General features: G+C 44.4%; 1 protein-coding gene across 1 annotated transcript in view; it reads right to left on the minus strand.

Moving 5' to 3' along the window:
• Positions 1 to 17491, minus strand: part of LOC117667375 (uncharacterized) — a 196580-nt gene that overhangs the window by 50033 nt on the left and 129056 nt on the right. Inside the window, exons 48-51 of the mRNA XM_087878699.1 lie at positions 13898 to 14016; positions 12828 to 13001; positions 10351 to 10553; positions 8731 to 8834 (exon numbers count right to left, since the gene is read on the minus strand). Of these exons, the coding sequence (XP_087734825.1) occupies positions 8731 to 8834; positions 10351 to 10553; positions 12828 to 13001; positions 13898 to 14016 (600 nt within the window). The remainder of the gene's footprint in view (positions 1 to 8730; positions 8835 to 10350; positions 10554 to 12827; positions 13002 to 13897; positions 14017 to 17491) is intronic.

Here is a 17491-nt window from a genome sequence, read left to right on the forward strand (position 1 = left end):
AAGGGCAGGATATTCACTAAACTGGATCTGTGAAGCTTACTATTATGTCAGAATCAGGGAGGGGGACGAAGGGAAAACAGCTTTCAACTATCCGCTAGGGCAGTGATGGCTAACCTTTTTGCCATGGCATGCCAAAAGGGGGAGCGCAAGGCGGTCACACACGTGCATGCCCACACCCATAATTTAATGCGCCCCGCCCCCATACATGCACACACGACCCCCAGCGTGACTCCCGCTTTTGGCACGTGATGGCACGATGGGCCCAGTAGGCCCGTTTTTCACCCTCCCCAGGCTCTAGAGGCTTTCTTGGAGCCTTGGGAGGGTGAAAACAGCCTTCCCCACCCACCCTGAGAGGCCCTCCGGAGGCCAGAAATGGCCCGTTTTCTGACTTCCGGTGGGCCTGCAAGATCTGAAAATCAGCTGGCCAGAGCACGCATGCGCGCTGGTTCTGAGCTAGGGCACTGGTCACATGCCCATCTGTGGGGATCACATTAAATCGTGCCTTCATAAATGCGAGCCTATGTTTGATAGAGTGTCATGCGGAGAGATAAGGCGGAGGGTGAGGTGAGGGAACAATACCAAGGGAAAACGGTGAGCATGTTCCCGATCCATGTGCCAGATTTAGTTGTCTATCAATGTCGTCCAGCCGTTGAAAGATCAACGATTTGGCAGCATCAGGGCCTAAAATAAAAGCTTCAATGGGGGAAATCCCGATCTTCAAAAGTTTTGTATGGATATTATGGGCCCAGGGACTATGAAAAGGGATCCCGCCATAGGCATTGGCCTAGGTAATAGCCTGGGAGTCTGGTCCACAGGGACAACCAATAGCCGATTGCACGTTTCCACAAGATTGTAGCAAGTGAGGATATGCCCAGTTCCAAACGGATTGCGGCGCTACTTACACAGGGGGGGACTCCCATCAAACGGCGTAGGAACTGGCTGTGGACAGACTCAAGAGAGGAGATGTTGGATTGGACCCAGAGGGGGGCGCCATAGGTGATAGCAGCTATCACCTTTGCCCTGTAGACTTTTATTGCTGAGGGGATGTGATGAGCTCCCTCAGTATGAAAAAAGTGCATGAGGGCATGGGTGGAGATCTTAGCCTTATTACAGAGGGACTTAACCTGCGCAGGCCACTTGGTATTGGATTGAAAGAGGATACCTAGATATTGAAATCTGTGGACCTGTTCCACTGGGATGCCATCAAGGTTCCATTGATAGATTTTCCTGCTTCTTGCAAAAACCATGATTTTAGACTTTGAGTGGTTTATATGCAGTTGGTTAGCAGAGCAATAGGCAGAAAGGATTTTTAAGGCTCTACGTAGGCCCATCCGGGAAAATGAAAGTATTGCGGCATCATCAGCGTAGAGCAGGAGCGGACATCTATAATCAGCTAATCTAGGGGCATGGATGTAGACCATGTGATCCGAAAATGCCTTTCTCTAGTCACTGATATATAAGTTAAAGAGAAAGGGTGCCAGTATACACCCCTGCCTAACCCCCTTATTAACGGGGATAGCATTAGAAAGATCTCCCTGTGGGGTAAGGCGCACTTTTGCTTCTGTTCCGTCGTGCAGTTGGGAGATAAGCCAGAGTAATCTTTTGTCAATACCCCAGGCGGAAAGTTTGGCCCACAACATAGCTCTAGGGATGCTGTTAAAGGCAGACTTTAGGTCTATGAAGGCAACGCAGACACGACCCTTCCTGGGGGTGGAATATTTTACGGCAAGATGATGAAGGATCAGAGCATGGTCAAGTGTAGAGTGGTCTGGACGGAACCCCGCCTGCTCATGACCAAGCAGGTCGGCCTCTTCAGCCCAGCACTCCAGTTTGGACAGGAGATAGCGGGCATAGAGTTTCCCCAAAATTGAAAGAAGACTGATGTTACGGAAGTTGCCAGGATCGGAGTGGGCGCCTTTCTTATGTATTGGGATGATTATGGCAAGAGCTTCCAGAGCTTGGGGATAAGGCCCGTTTGGTTGATCGCATTGAATACCTCGGTAAGAACTGGGGTCCACCAGTCCTTATGGGCTAGAATGGCTTCGGCTGGGATGAGATCTGGGCCGGGGTTTTTTCGAAGTTTGAGTTGTCCAATTAGCTTGGCAATCATGGATGGTTCGACAGGAGGCCATCTGGGAAGGTAATTAAGGAGAGAGCCTGAGGTCGAAGAAACTGGCACGTCAGCGTCGTAAAAGACTCGGCGTAGAAAGAGTTCCCATGTAGTGGCAGAGATAGAATGAGTGAGCCTACTAGTTGGCCTCCTGTTTAAAAGACTCCAGAAATCTCGAGGGTTGCTAGATTTCGCGGCCTCTAGTAATGCGTTCCACCTTAGCCGGTGCCAGTCTTGCTTAGCTCTTGAAAGGGCTAGCTTGTATGCCTTCTTGGCCTCGAAATAAGCGGGGGAGGGGGGGAGGGGCTCTGGTGTTTTTATGCAATTAATCAATGAGCTCCTATGAGAGCACCTATACAAGAGGATGTTGGTGTATTCAGATAACATTTTAGTTTATACCGAGGCAAAGGTGGACATGTGAAGTTGGTGAGGGCTGTATTTAAAAAAACTACAAACCACTAAGTAGTACACCAAATTCTCCAAGTGAGAGTTTCACCAGAGAAAAATAGGTAATCTCACACAAAGGAATTGAAAAAAGAAAAGAAAAGAAAGTCCAAGCAGTGTTGGAGTGGACCCCACCCCGAACCAGGAAGCTATTGCAGAGCTTCCTGGGCTTCACGAATCTTTACCGCCAGTTCATCCCATCTTTTGGCCAAATAACACTTTCCACCACAAGCTTGTTAAACACAAGAGGGGAAGAGAAACCCAAGCGTAGCCAGCCTTTGAAATGGACTTTGGTATACCAGGCAGCATTCGAAAAACTCAAGTAGTTGTTGACTCGAACGTGCCTTCAAGTGATGTGGCCACCAGGGCTGTGCTGCTACAGAAAAATTAAAATGGCCAGCTGCAGCCCTATGCTTACGGTTCTAGAAAACTATCAGAGACTGAACAGAGATGGGCAGCATGGGAGGCGGCGGCTTACGTGGTGCACTGGGCACTCTTAACCTGGATACACTTCTTCGAGGGGAGTAATATGCATTTTGAAGTATGGACTGATCACAAAATCCTGGAGGCACTGAAAACCCCAGAGAGGCTATTGCCCAAGCAAGTGTGGTAGGCACAGTACTTTAACCACTTCAACTTCCGGGTGGGGGACTTGTTAATGGATGATCTGTCACAAATGCCTCAACATAATGGCCTTAAGTTAGAAGTAACCAAGCCTTTGCTCCTGTCTTCTCAGTTGGCTGCCCAGATAACTACCCAAGCACAAGCAAAAGAGAAGTGATGGCTAGATAATGAAGTGACTGCAGCCCTTAAAGGTGTGCTGCAGGAAGACAAGTGGCTCCAAGCCTATAGAAATGTCTGCTCCATTGGGATGGACTAGCTTGGGTAGGGGCTAAACTGTATATACTGGAGAGCAAGAGGCTGTTAGTCTTGGGGAAAAGCCATGACTCCAAGATTGCTGGACACTTTGGCTTCATAAAGAAGCCAAAGTGTCCAGCACACTTTGCTGCATTTGGTCAAAAGGCAGTTTTGATGGCCGTCCCTTAAAAAAACACATTGAAAATTATGTAGCGAGTTGTCCTGTTTGTGCCTCAGCCAAATGATGGCAAGGGAAAATCCCAGGACTCCTCCAAACTGTGGCAGAGCTTTAAGCACCATATAGACAGATATCTATGCATTTTATAGTGGATCTCCCTGAAAGTTAAGGAAACGCAGTTATATGGGTGATAACTGATTCATTTTCTAAGCATATGCATTTTGTCCCATGTCAGAGGATTCCATCAGCACGGGGACTGGCCACATTATTTCTACATCATGTCTATAGATTGCATGGTGCACCCCAACACATCATTTTGGACCGGGGGGGGGTTGCAATTCACCTATACGTTCTGGCAAGATTTTCTGAACCTGCTTGGAACGGACCAGGGTTTAGCTCCTGTCACCACTCCCAAACAAATGGGAGGTATGAATGTACAAATTCAGTGTTGGAATATTAATTATCAACAAGATAATTGGATTGATCGGTTGCCTTTTGCAGAAATGGCATATAATAATGCAGTGCATATTATATGCCATGGGGTTCACTCCAGGGGTGGGTTCTACTTACCTTTACTACTGGTTCACAAAAGGGCCGCATGCACAGAAGCTTCCTAATGACATCGGGGTCGGTGGGCGGAGCCTCCCACCAGTTTTACTACCCGTTCTATAGAACCGGTGTGAACCGGGGGCAACCCACAACTGGTTCACCCCTTTTAGAGCAGCTACAGAACAAGAGTTTAACCCAATGCCTGAACTATCTTTCAACGACTCTCCAGTGGCCTCATTATAGGAATGGGTCTCTCAACTGCGAAATACATGGCACATTGTGAGGAAATTCCTAGCGGATGCACGTTAAGTCTTACAAAAAACAAGCTGACAAGAAACAAACAGAATCCAAATTGTTTAACATCAGTGATTGAGTTTACCTCTCCACCTGCTATTTGCAGTCACTGCAACCATTGAAGAAATTAGGACCCAAGTTTGTGGGACCACATTATTAATACTGTAACAGTAAAGTTATATCTACCCAAATCCCTTTGGCAGGTCCACCCCAAATTCAATTGCAGTTTGTCAAAACCCGAAGTCACTCTCCCCCCAGACCTAAGCTTCCACCACCACCTGAACCATTAATGATAGAGGGGGAACAGCATTTTGAGGGATTTTAGATTCCCATGTACATAGGAGGAACTTTCAATATTTAGTAGCTTGGAAGGAGTTTCAAAATGAATGGGTTGATCACCGCCATATTAAGACTCCTAAACTCTTAAGGCACTTTCATAATCAATATCCAAATAAACATAAATGATACTTTGTTGCTTTTACAGTGTTTTATAGTGTTGTTGATACTTTGTTGCTTCTCTCCCTGTTCATTTTGTTTTGTTCTGCAGGACTAACCTCGCTGTTCAGGGGAGGCAGCATGTCAGGTCCACCATTGTGTCCTGCCATTCTGTTGGAGGGGGAGGGAGGAAAGCTCACTGGCATTTTTGCATGCTTTCATTTTTGCTGTAACTACTTGGGAATTAGGAAGGGAGATGTCTTCGGAGATGAAGCAGATTCCCTCCCAGCCAGTTCCAGCCTGGTTCAAAGGCCATCGTGCCCTGAGAGCAACCTGTTATCTGCCTAGCACCTCAGTGTTCCCAAAACACTGGGAATGGCATCACATTGGTTGCCTGTGGATTGCTCAGGTGGTTGGGTTGGGGGAAACAGAAGAATTGCTTTGGGCTTTGCACGGGACCTTCAGATTTTGCCTGACTTTCTCTCAGTAAAAGTTCTTTCGATTCAACTCAATGGAGTCAATAGTTTTGCTTTCCTGAGGGACCAGCTGGGGCTTCACTAAGCTTGCTGGCATCCTGCCATTAACAGAGGAAGGGTGGCAAAGCATTTTGGGAAAGTTGTGCAGGAGAATGTAAAGGGGGAGGAGGGTGGGCACTGACAAAGACCAGAGGTATTAAACTGGGTGGATCCAGCCGTCAAAGGACACTTAGCCTGGGAAAGAATGCAAAGCCATTTTAAGACATGCCTGACATCAAAGTGGTTCCCAAAACATTGCATCAGGATGCCATTGGACACTGATAATCTGGTTGCAGGGGCAGGCCCATAGAAGGGGAAAAACTTATAACTTTGTGCAGGAATACTCAGTTCTAGCCTTGCATTTACTGCAACCACTAATCTTTAGTAAAGATCCTTAGTAAAAGAGCCTATCACTTCAACCAAATGGAATTGAGGATCTTTCTTTCCTAAGGACCTACACTCTATCAAGCAATGTTGGTGGTGAACAATCTGGATGCAACTTTTGGACTCGGGGTCTTGCTTGAGGAGCAAGTGGCAGCTTTGGCCAGGAAGGCCATTGCAGAAATATATATTGTATGCCAATTGCACCTAATTCCTAGATTGGGAGGCTTTACTTATGGTCACTGACACCTTAGTTCAGTGGCCACCAACCGGTGGTCCGCGGACCACTGGTGGTCTGCGAGAAAATTTTGGTAGTCCACGGCGCACCAGGGTGGAGGAGCTGCTCCAAGATGAGCAATGGCCAGTCCTGTGACTAGAGCTTTGGAATATGGGACTGGCCAGGCAGCTCCTGGTGGGGCTGTAAATCTCCGCTGTAGAGGGAGGTTTGTGCAATTTGCAGCTTTGCAGCGCAGCCCTCGCCGGCTGGAATGAGGCAATGGTGCAAGGGGGGGTGGCGGTGCAGGCGGGCCGAAGCAACGGGGGGCGGCAACCCCGGGCTGTTTCTTCCCCCTGCTGTAGCTTTCTGTCGGTTAAACCACCAGTTGCTGTCCCTGCCCCTCGCCCTCCCTTCCCAGTCACTCCTCGCCTGGCAAGGGAAAGGGAGGGGAGATGGAGATTCACTCCATATTCCAGAGCGGGAGCAAAGCTTCATTTCTTGCTGGATCTCGCAGCCGTTTCTTCTGGTCCTTGTTGGTGCTCCGCGCACCTCGGTCTCTCAGGGAGACGTTTGACTTCGTCTCAGCCCCAAGACACATGAGATGGCCCATGAGATGGGAGAGGGAAAGAGAATCAGAGAATCAGAGAGAGAATCAGAATGAGAGAGAGAGAATGAAAGAGAGAGAATGAGAGAGGGGGGAGGGGAGAGAGAAAGAGACAGAATGAAAGAATGAGAGAGAGAGAGAGGGAAAGAGACAGAGAGAATGAGAGAATAAGAGAAAGAATGAGAAAGGGAGAGAGGGGGACAGAGAAAGAGAGAGAATGAAAGAATGAGAGAGAGAGAAAGAGAGAGAATGAGAGAATAAAAGAGAGAGAATGAGAAAGGGGGAGAGGGGGGACAGAGAAAGAGAGAATGAGAGAGGGGGAGAGAAAGAGAATGAGAGAGAGAGAAAGAGAGGGGGGAGAGAGAATGAGAGAGGGGCGGGGAGAGAAAAAGAGAGAAAGAGACAGAATGAAAGAAAGAGAGAATGAGAGAGAGAGAGAAATAAAGAGCCAGAGACAGAATCAGAGAATGAGAGAATCAGAATCAGAATGAGAGACACACACACACAGAGAATGAAAGAGAAGAGAGACAGAGTGAAAAAGAGAGAATGAGAAAGAGACAGAATGAGAGAATGAAAGAGAGGGAGAAAGAATGAGAATGAGACAGAGAAAGAAAGAGAAAGAGACAGAATGAAAGAATGAGAAAGAGAATCAACGAATGAGAGACAGAATGAAAGAGAGAGAAAAAGAAAGAGACAGAGTGGGAATCAGAGAGAGAATGAGTGGGAGTGAAAGAGGGGGAGAGAGAGAAAAGGAGAGGAGAGAGAGAGAAAGAAAGAAAGAGGAGGGAGAGTGCCTGAAGGACCCCATCCCGTCACTGGGAGTCCAGGCACTTCAGCAAGTGGCGCACTGGATTCGTATTAGTGGTCCGTGGGATTTAAAATTATGAACTTGGTGGTCCCTGAGGTCCAAAAGGTTGGGGACCTCTGCCTTAGTTCACCTCCCAATTAGACAATTACAATGTGCCTTTGAAGAATATTTGGTTCAGAGTATAGCAATATGTGCAATATTGGGAGCACTAAGGTCCTGTACACTCATATAAAATCATGGCTACATGAGCTGCACTGGGTATGTGTCAGTGCAATTCAAGGTTTGGTTGCCACCTTCAAGGTCCTACATGTTTGCGGGACGTTTCTCCCTAATGGTTGTGTTTTATAGTTGGATGATGTTTTTATTTTGAGCCCTGGTGGCGCACTGGTTAGAATGCAGTTTTATAAGCTGATTCTGTCGACTGGCAGCAGTTTGATTTTCACTGGCTCAAGGTTGACTCAGCCTTCCATCCTTCCAAGATCAGTAAAATGAGGACCTAGATTGTTGGGGACAATATGCTGATTCTGTGAACTATTTAGAGGGGCTGTAAAGCGCTGTGAAGCAGTATATGTCTAAGTGATATTGATATTGCTATTATTTTGCTGTCCAGAGTTTCACTGAATAGATGGGTAGTCAAATAAATCTGATAAAAATCTAAATGATGGAGTTCCATTCACAGAAACTGGAAACATTTAATTCCCCTCCTCACTTTTGTTTAATTAAATGAAGTTTCCAGATAAATGGTTGAAGGTCAGTAATTCATGACTAAGAATGGCTGTTCAAAGGGGCCAAACGGAGGGGGACAAAGAGGAGGAGGAAGAAGATGGAGATGGAGAAGCAGATATGAAGGGAAAGCAATGCATGTAATTATTCAATTATGTTTTTATCCTATTTTTTTCTGTTCTGAAACTCATGTCTAGACAGGGACAAAATTTAAATGTAGTGTGTTTCAACAGCGGACCCTGCCAAGGAGTGTTTCTTGTATTCTTGTAAATTGTCATATATTTTATACCTATTATTTTGTAAAGTATTCTTTTTTATTTTCCCAGGAAAAATAACAAGTTCTGGCTCATTTGCAGGTTGCAATAAGGATCAATTCTTTCTGATGTCACAAATGTTATTCTCTTGGAAGTTTTACTTGCAAAAGTGGGTAGGATTTAAACCATCTTCTCTGAGATCAAAGTCCAATACTATATACCATAGAACACAGAAGAGAATATCTCTTTCTTGGAATCTATGTCTACCCCAGCAGATGGACCTGCCTTACATCTGTAATGGTATTATGGAGTGATACAGCTATTTATCATTTATAACTAGGTGTTGCTTCCACTACTTACCTGAGACAGCTAACTGAGCAGTCAAGTAAGTCTTCTGAAATCCATAGATATCTTGCCTCTTCCTGCTCGACAATGTTGAGTAAACGCCGTCTAGAGCTTTCACACTGGGGAAAAATACAGTCATCATTTGGCTTCAGAATAGCCTGACTTTAGTCCATTAAGCAAATTTGTGCATGAAGCAGGTTTAGCACTTCATGCCCATAAACCTGTCTGATTTTGCCAATGCAAAATATAAATGCATATTTTATTCATAGCAGGTATTCTAACTATTTCACAAATATATTATAAATTTCACATCAACTTTTCAGAATATGGAATAATTTTTAACTGTGGACTGTAGAAGCAGGTATGAATCAATCTGTTGGTAGCTGTAGTCATAATAAGATTTGAATCCATGATGCCCTGCCTCACATTTTCTATCCTTGGTTGATATGTTCTCCATTATTTCTGCATCCTTTGGGTGCAAGTGAGTCTTTTCTTTTCTGCTTCTAACAATGCATAATATTACACTATATGAATATTGGATCATATTTTAAATATAGTATTAGAAGAGCAAAATTTTTTGTGGAGAAGCACAACTCTTGACTTCTGAGTGGCATGCTGAAGGCCGTGCTCCAAAACATAATATGTGATGCAGGGAAAAGGTTATTTTAATTTACTTTAATGGAAATAAAATAAATTAAAACAGTTTTTGCCTGTGGTACTTCTTGACAATAATTGTGGTACTTCTCGACAATAATTACCATAATTAGCATTTAGCAATAGCACTTAGACTTATATACTGCTTCACAGTGCTTTACAGCCCTCTCTAAATGGTTTACAGAATCAGCGTATTGCCCCCAACAATCTGGATCCTCATTTTACCCATGTCGAAAGGATGGAAGGCTGAGTCAACCTAGAGCCTGGTGAGATTTGAACTGCCAAATTGCAGTCAGCTGGCAGTCAGCAGAAGTAACCTGCAGTACTGCACTCTAACCACTGCGCCTCTGCAGCTCATAATTAAATGTTATTCTCTTTTTTGTATTTAATACTCTTTTCCCCACTATCATTTTTAAAACTGGCAACAATTTTCTGTGATTTCTGAAACTGAGTGAAGTGACTTCAGAAGTGGCTTGCAATGAAAGCCACCCTCCCCCATCTGTAAAATTGAAGCTGCATTTCTTTTTTTTAAGTGTTCTGCAATGAATATAAAAGATGTCATTCTGACATTTTGACCACCCCTCCCATTGCCAGCCGGAGTAATAAACTTTGGTGGATGTTCAAAAGAAGAAAGCTGGGGCCTTTATTTTCCATCTTGTTTGGGAGTGACTGTACTCAGAAGTTTCTGCTTGCAAAACAAGGGCTGAATTGGTCAAGAAAAGCACAGCAGACTGATCTGGATGAATGTGAAAATTAAATTATTATTTTTGTAATCACTCTTTTCAGAATTTTGTGATATTGTTTCAAAAAATATTAATTGCACTTTTACTAAACATTACATGTGGGAGAGGCTTCCTCTTGAAGTGAGCAGAGAAAACACTGAAGGTGACATGAGCAAAAAGATTGGCTTTTCCTAAATTAAACAGGCTCTGAAGTCCCCAGGGGTGGAAGAGATTCAAGCCACGGTCATTGAGTACTTACACTGCTTGGAAATATGGACAGGACATATCCAGTGGTAGCAATTCCAGCATGGTTCCATTGATACCTGGCAGCAAGATGTTGAGTCTTTCTAGCCATCCAGCCATGTCTTTCAAAGAAAGAGCTGACATTTGGGGAAAGTTGATCTCTGCTGACAGCATCAGCAGCTCATCCCTGATATTGATATTGCTTAGCAAATCACGATTCTAGAGGAAGAAGCAGGAAATAGCAGAAGCTGATGATATATTTGTTCAAGATAGGCAATATCTTTAGGGTGGGAAGAGAGAGATCAGTGAAGGATTTAATCCAGTTTCCCACTGTAAATTCGCACATTGTAAACTAATGAAAAATTTTGTGAGTTTTGAATATTTCAAAAGAATTATTAGCTAGAGAACAAATAGGTCTAAAAAGTAGGGGGAAACTGGCCAAAAGGAATTTGATACTGAAATACTGATACTGATACTGAAATTAACATAACTTTTCCCCAGCATACTTTTGATCCTTTTTAAGTTCCAAGAATTTAAGAACTTAAAAAGCTGTATTCCTGACCATTAGTGATAAAAGAATATTAGTGGGATGCTAGCTTGCTTAAAACATCAGGTTTATTCCTAAGAATGCTTTTGGCTTCCATGTAGGCTCTACAAAGCAAAACAGCAAAGGGCTGCAGACCAATACATGGTTAGAGACCATGCCCACCTCCCTCCACCCAAAGACTAAGGTAAGCTGGGTGGTAGAGGACATTCTTAGAGGGCTTGATGATGGTATGAGCAAGAGAGGGACAAATCAGGCAAGAAGGGGCTGCAATCAAAGCCCCATCTCTAAGCAAAATGAGAATCACAAGATGTCTTTGCTTCCGGACCAATGCCATGACTGGTGTCTTATTTTAACACAAACACACCAGGGGTGAAATTCAAAATTTTTCCCTACTAGTTCTGTGGGCATGGCTTGGTCGGGGTCATGTGAATGAGTGGGTGTGGCCAACTCGACATCAATCACTTTGAGGGGTGCCTCACCCGGCTCCTCCCCTCCCAGCCTCTCCTTGTCGCAAATGGCAGGAAAATGGGGAAGGGGATTTTCCTGCCTACCATCCTTCCCTCAGTCTGTGCTGAGCTTCAGGAATGGATGACAGGCAGGAAAATGGGGAAGGGGATTTCACAAAAAACAGCTCCATTCCGAGCCTTCAGCGTTGCAATCCTGCTGAAGCTTCAGAATGGAGCCTTTTTCATGAAAGGCAGGAAAACGGGGAGGGGGATTTTCCTGCCTGTCATCCATTCCTCAAGCTCAGCACAGACTGAGGGAAGAATAGTAGGCAGGAAAATTCCCCTCCCCATTTGCCCGTCGTTCACGAAAAAAGCTCCATTCTGAACCTTCAGCGTTGCAATTCTGGGATATGCTGAAGGCTCAGAATGCCATTGCTTCAGCGCAGAATGATTTTCGCCTGTCTCTTTCTGAGCACAGCGCTTCTGCCTGTTGGGCCTCTTCCTGAAGCTGGCAGCTCCACAGCCAGCCACTTTGCTTTTCCCCTCTTTTTCCTCATGGGAGGCTTGCGTGGTGGCACCAGCAGAAGGTGGAGGCAGAGGCGATCCCAATGCACCAGCTCCTTCATCCCACTGTCTCTTGGTTTGCCTGCAGCTGCACTGAACTAGCACCAGCAAGGGGCATTCTGGATTCCCTGCCTCCCCCATGCCAGTGCCGGTGCCGGTGCCGGTGCCGGTGCCTCCTGCGAGCCTCCCAAAAAGAGGGAAAAAACAAAGCAACTGGCTGCAGAGCTGCCAGCTTCAGGAAGTGGTCCAACAAGCAGAAGCGCTGCGCCCAGAAAGAGAAGGGCAAAAGTGGTATTTGCGCTGCCCCAAGGAGCCAGCGGGCTGCAGAGGCAAAGGTGAGCTCTGGGGCAGCAGCGGTGCTCCGGGAGGGAGGGCAGATGTCCCAGGGCTGCACATGCGCACCGCATGTGCATTCCCGGGACATCCGCCTGCCCTTCCAGAGTACCGTCACCACCGCCCGACTCGGCTCCAGCACAGTGGCTACGTCTCCCCCAAGGGCTGGCCGCCCACTCGCTGGCTGGCCTGGCCCAGAAGTGGCGCGTCTCCCATCACGGGCTGGATGTGAGACCTCAGAAGGCAAGTGGCCATGGGGGACCGACGGGAAGGCTGCGTGGAAGGCAGGCAAGCATGGCAGGGCCGTGTGGAAGGGAGTAGGCTGCTAGCTCCCTTCCTGCGGCTGGGCAGCCCTGACGTGCTTGCTTGCCTGCCTTCCACACGGCCTTCCTGGCGGTCCCCATGGCCAGCTTGCGAAGGCAGGCAAGTGGGCGGGCAAGCCAGTGAGTGGGGGTGGGGCCAACCAGGGGTGGTTTTTACTGGTTTGGCGAACCATTTAAAATTGCCGCTACCAGTACGCGCAATCTGGTCCAATCCGGTTGAATTCCACCCCTGAAACACACCCCCTCTAGGCACACCTGTGTGTCTAGAACTTTTGCTGACCTTCATTACAAAGGAGTTGAACTCATCCAAATAAGTGCCAAGGAACTGGTCTGCATCTGCTTTTTTCCTGATAGTCTGGAAGATACGCTTCATGGCTGAAGTGCTGTAAACTGTATGGCTTTGAACGGACAGCTCAGCCAAGGCTCTTGCAGAGAACAAGTCCAAAGAATCTGACTATATTTAGAAAAGCAGAACAAGGTTAGTTGAAAGTGAGATAGTGCTCTGGCTTGGAATCTTGTTAGCCTACAAGGTAGATAGACTAAGAAATCAATGACATATAGAACAGGACTACTTTAATTGTAAAGCTATAGTAACTGTATTTAGCACTCTGAATGTGCTTGCCTCCTCCTCCTCCTCCTCCTCCTCCTCTTCTTTGTGTTGTCTAGGGAGAGGCTTCTCTGACATTTTTGTCCAACAGTTTCTTGGTCTGGGCTCAAGTCTGCTTTTTGACCACTGTCTTGATAGTGGCTCTTCCTGTCCTTCAGTGACTTTCCTGATGAACTTCCATCTAGGTCTAAGTATACAGGTGTGTCAAGATAAACTGAGATTGGCTAGGTGCTGCCATCTGTTGGATAAATACTAGTCAAGTCCACTTCACATAGGCTCACTCAAGGCCAGTGTTCTACTGAAGCACTTATTTAAGGTGATAATAAATTGGTAAACTTGAAAGTACCACAAGATTTTTCACTGCTCTTGCAGACACAGGTCATTAAGAATGGCATCTAGGCTAGTGAATAGGCTATGGAAGGAGATACAGAAATCTCCATCTCTTTCCTGCAGACTAGTATAAAATTTTCCAAGTTAAAACTTAGGGAAGAAGCTTATGTGGCTGTTTCACCTGTTTGACCTCATTGGCCCTAAACTGACAACCCAAAGATAAGGATTCCTTGCCTGTAATCCTTATCCTGTAAATCCTGTAAAACACATCAGCAGAATTGAGAGGGATGGTTGAATAACAGTAAGATGGGCAGCATATAAATTTAATAATAAAAAACAAATAAAAATCCCTCTTGATGTGTTTTTACTGACAAGGAACCAGGTTTAGACTCCCCCAACCACAAAAATCTCACCCCATGGAAGTTGCTTTTTAGTGCAGTGAAATCCAAGTATGAGCCATAAATGGTGAAGGGTCCAAAAAATCTTGCCAGCCACTGTCTGTCTGTGGAGATCCCCTGTGCACAAGCAGAGTCTATAGCAAAGAGAAAGCAGTCAGGAATCCAGATGCTTGCAGAAACAATTACTTATCATACCAGGTTATCACTAACATCCAACTTGCCATACTGTGTTGGATTTCAGCTTCCACACATCAGCCAGCAAAGCATATTGAAAGTTGAAGTGCAAAATATTTGTTATCCAAGAATAAATCCTAACGGTAGGAATGCTACAGCTAGGACACGAGCTTCTCAAAGTGCTTAAGGGCAGAGCCTGCGGGTTAGTGGATTGGAACACAGCTTCTGCAAAACCCTCCAGAAGGAATCTGCCTGCCTGGCATTAACCTATACCAAGGATGGGTAACCTGTGTTAGATCAATTTTGGTACCTTCCAGCTGAGTCAACTCTCAGTATTCTGCTGCCAGCAAGGCCATTTCTGAGAATTGAAACTTACCAAAGATCTTTTTGTTGCTACTAAACTAGAAGTCCCAGTACTCTTCCCTAACCATTGAGTAAGATAGAATGACTGCTCACAGTTCTGGTCAAGCAACCAGATTTACGCCCTCAAAACATTTTTATTCCAGCAGGCTGGACTGGCTTGACTCTCCCTTTTAATTTGCTTTTAAGTTTTATACAAATTGGGTGTTTTTAAATTCGTTTTTTGGGCCAAAATTATTTAACGTACTTTTAATTGGTTTTTAACTTTTTTATGATGTATTTTTATCTTGTGGCTGTTCACTGCCCTGAGTCCTTCGGGAGTACGGTAGTATATAAATTGAATAAAATAAAATAAAATAAAATAAAATAAAATAAAATAAAATAAAATAAAATAAAATAAAATAAAATAAAATAAAATAAAATAAAATAAAATAAAATAAAATAAAATAAAATAAAATAAAATAAAATAAAATAAAATAAAATAAAATAAAATAAAATAAAATAATAAAATAAAATAAAATAAAATAAAATAAAATAATAAAATAAAATAAAATAAAATAAAATAATAAAATAAAATAAAATAATAAAATAATAAAATAAAATAAAATAAAAAAAATAAAATAAAATAATAAAATAAAATAAAATAAAATAAAATAATAAAATAATAAAATAATAAAATAAAATAAAATAAAATAATAAAATAAAATAAAATAAAATAAAATAATAAAATAAAATAATAAAATAAAAATAAAATAAAATAAAATAAAATAAAATAAATAAAATAAAATAATAAAATAAAATAAAATAAAATAATAAAATAAAATAAATAAAATAAATAAAATAAATAAAATAAAATAAAATAATAAAATAAAATAAAATAAAATAAAATAAAATAAAATAATAAAATAAAATAAAATAAAATAAATAAAATAAAATAAATAATAAAATAAAATAAAATAAAATAAAATAAAATAAAATAATAAAATAAAATAAAATAAAATAAAATAAAATAAAATAAAATAAAATAAAATTAAATTAAATTAAATTAAATTAAATTAAATTAAATTAAATTAAATTAAAAAATAAATAATTTTTATACCGCCCTTCTCCCGAAGGACTCAGGGCGGTGCACAGCCAAAAATAAAAACGAACACATATAAAATTTAAAACAGTTTAAAAGGAATTAAATAATTTGGCCCATTTCAATTAAGACAAAGACAACCCATATAATTTAAAATTGATCTTGGTATTCAGGCCTTGTTGAAACAACAGCGTCTTGAGGGCACAACGAAAGGTGCGTAGGTCAGGGATCATCCGTATATCCCGGGGCAATTCGTTCCAGAGGGCAGGTGCCCTCACAGAGAAGGATCTCCCCCTGGGAGTCGCCAGTCCACATAGTTTGACTGACGGCACCCCGAGGAGTCCCTCTCTGTGGGAACATACTGACCGGTGGGAGGATATCGGTAGCAGAAGGCGATCTCGTAAGTACCCAGGTCCTAAGCCATGGAGCGCTCTGAAGATAGTAACCAACACCTTGAATCGCACCCGGAAGACCACCAGGAGCCAGTGCAGCTCGCGCATGTCGCTCCCATAATCACCCGCACGGCTGCATTCTGGACTAGTTGGAGCCTCCGGGTGTTCTTCAAGGGCAGCCCCATGTAGAGAGCATTACAGTAGTCCAGGCAGGAAGTAACGAGGGTGTGAGTGACCGTGCATAGGGAGTCCCGATCCAAAAAGGGCCGCAACTGGCAGATCAGGGGAACCTGATAAAAAGCCCCCCTGGCAATGGCCATCACATGCTCTTCTAAAGACAGCCGTGCATCCAGGAGGACTCCCAAGTTGCGAACTCTCTCTGTGGGGGCCAGAGTTACACCCCCAATAGTCAGTGATGGCACCAGCTGGCTATAGCAGGATGCCGGGAGCCATAGCCACTCAGTCTTGGAGGGGTTGAGTCTGAGCCTGTTTCTCCCCATCCAGATCCGTACGGCCTCCAGGCATCGGGCCATCACATCAAGGGCATCATTGGGGTGGTCTGGGGTGGAAATGTACAGCTGAGTATCATCAGCATACTGATGGAACTTCACCCCAAAACCACGGATGATCTCACCCAGTGGCTTCACATAAATGTTGAACAGGAGGGGCGAGAGGACCGACCCCTGTGGCACCCCACACACAAGGCGCCTCGAGGTCGATCTCTGCCCCCCTGCCAACACGAACTGCGGCTGGTCCGAGAGAAAGGAGGAGAACCACCGCAATACGGTGCCCCCCACTCCTAATCCCTCCAGCCGGCACAGCATGATACCATGGTCGATGGTATCAAAAGCCGCTGAGAGATCCAATAGGACCAGGACAGAGGAACAACTTCTGTCCCGAGCCCTCCAGAGATCATCAACCAATGCAACCAATGCCATTTCCGTGCTGTACCCAGGTCTGAAGCCCGACTGGAATGGATCTAGATAGACAGTTTCATCCAGGTACTGGGGAAGCTGTTGCGCCAACACACTCTCAACAACCTTTGCCAAAAAGCGTAGGTTGGAGACAGGACGATAGTTCGCTAATATAGTGGGGTCCAGAGAAGGCTTCTTGAGGAGGGACCTCACCACCACCTCTTTCAAGGTGGGAGGAAAGAAACCCTCACATAAAGAAGCGTTAATAATCTTCTGGAGCCAGCCTCGTGTCACATCCTGGGAGGCCAGCACCAACCAGGAGGGACACGGGTCCAATAAACATGTGGCAGCGCTGAGCCTACCCAGAATCCTGTCCACATCCTTGGGAGTCACTGGGTCAAACTCCTTGCAGATAACACTCTCAAGATCCGCCTCCATCACCCCGCCTGAACCCACCCAATCAGAGTCCAAGCCTTCCCAAATCTGAGCGATTTTGTCATGCAGATATTGCACAAAATCCTCAGCCCTACCCTGCAAGGGGTCTTCCCGCGCTCCCAGATGAAGGAGGGAGCGGGTCACCCTAAACAGGGCGGCTGGGTGATTATCTGCAGACGCAATAAGAGCGGAAAAATTTACCAAACTTAACCAAACTTAAACTTTGACTGGTGACTATAGAACGGTGATATAA

This window comes from Pantherophis guttatus, chromosome 14 (genome assembly GCF_059756535.1).
Source record: "Pantherophis guttatus breed Tessera chromosome 14, ASM5975653v1, whole genome shotgun sequence".
Classification (NCBI taxonomy): domain Eukaryota; kingdom Metazoa; phylum Chordata; class Lepidosauria; order Squamata; family Colubridae; genus Pantherophis; species Pantherophis guttatus.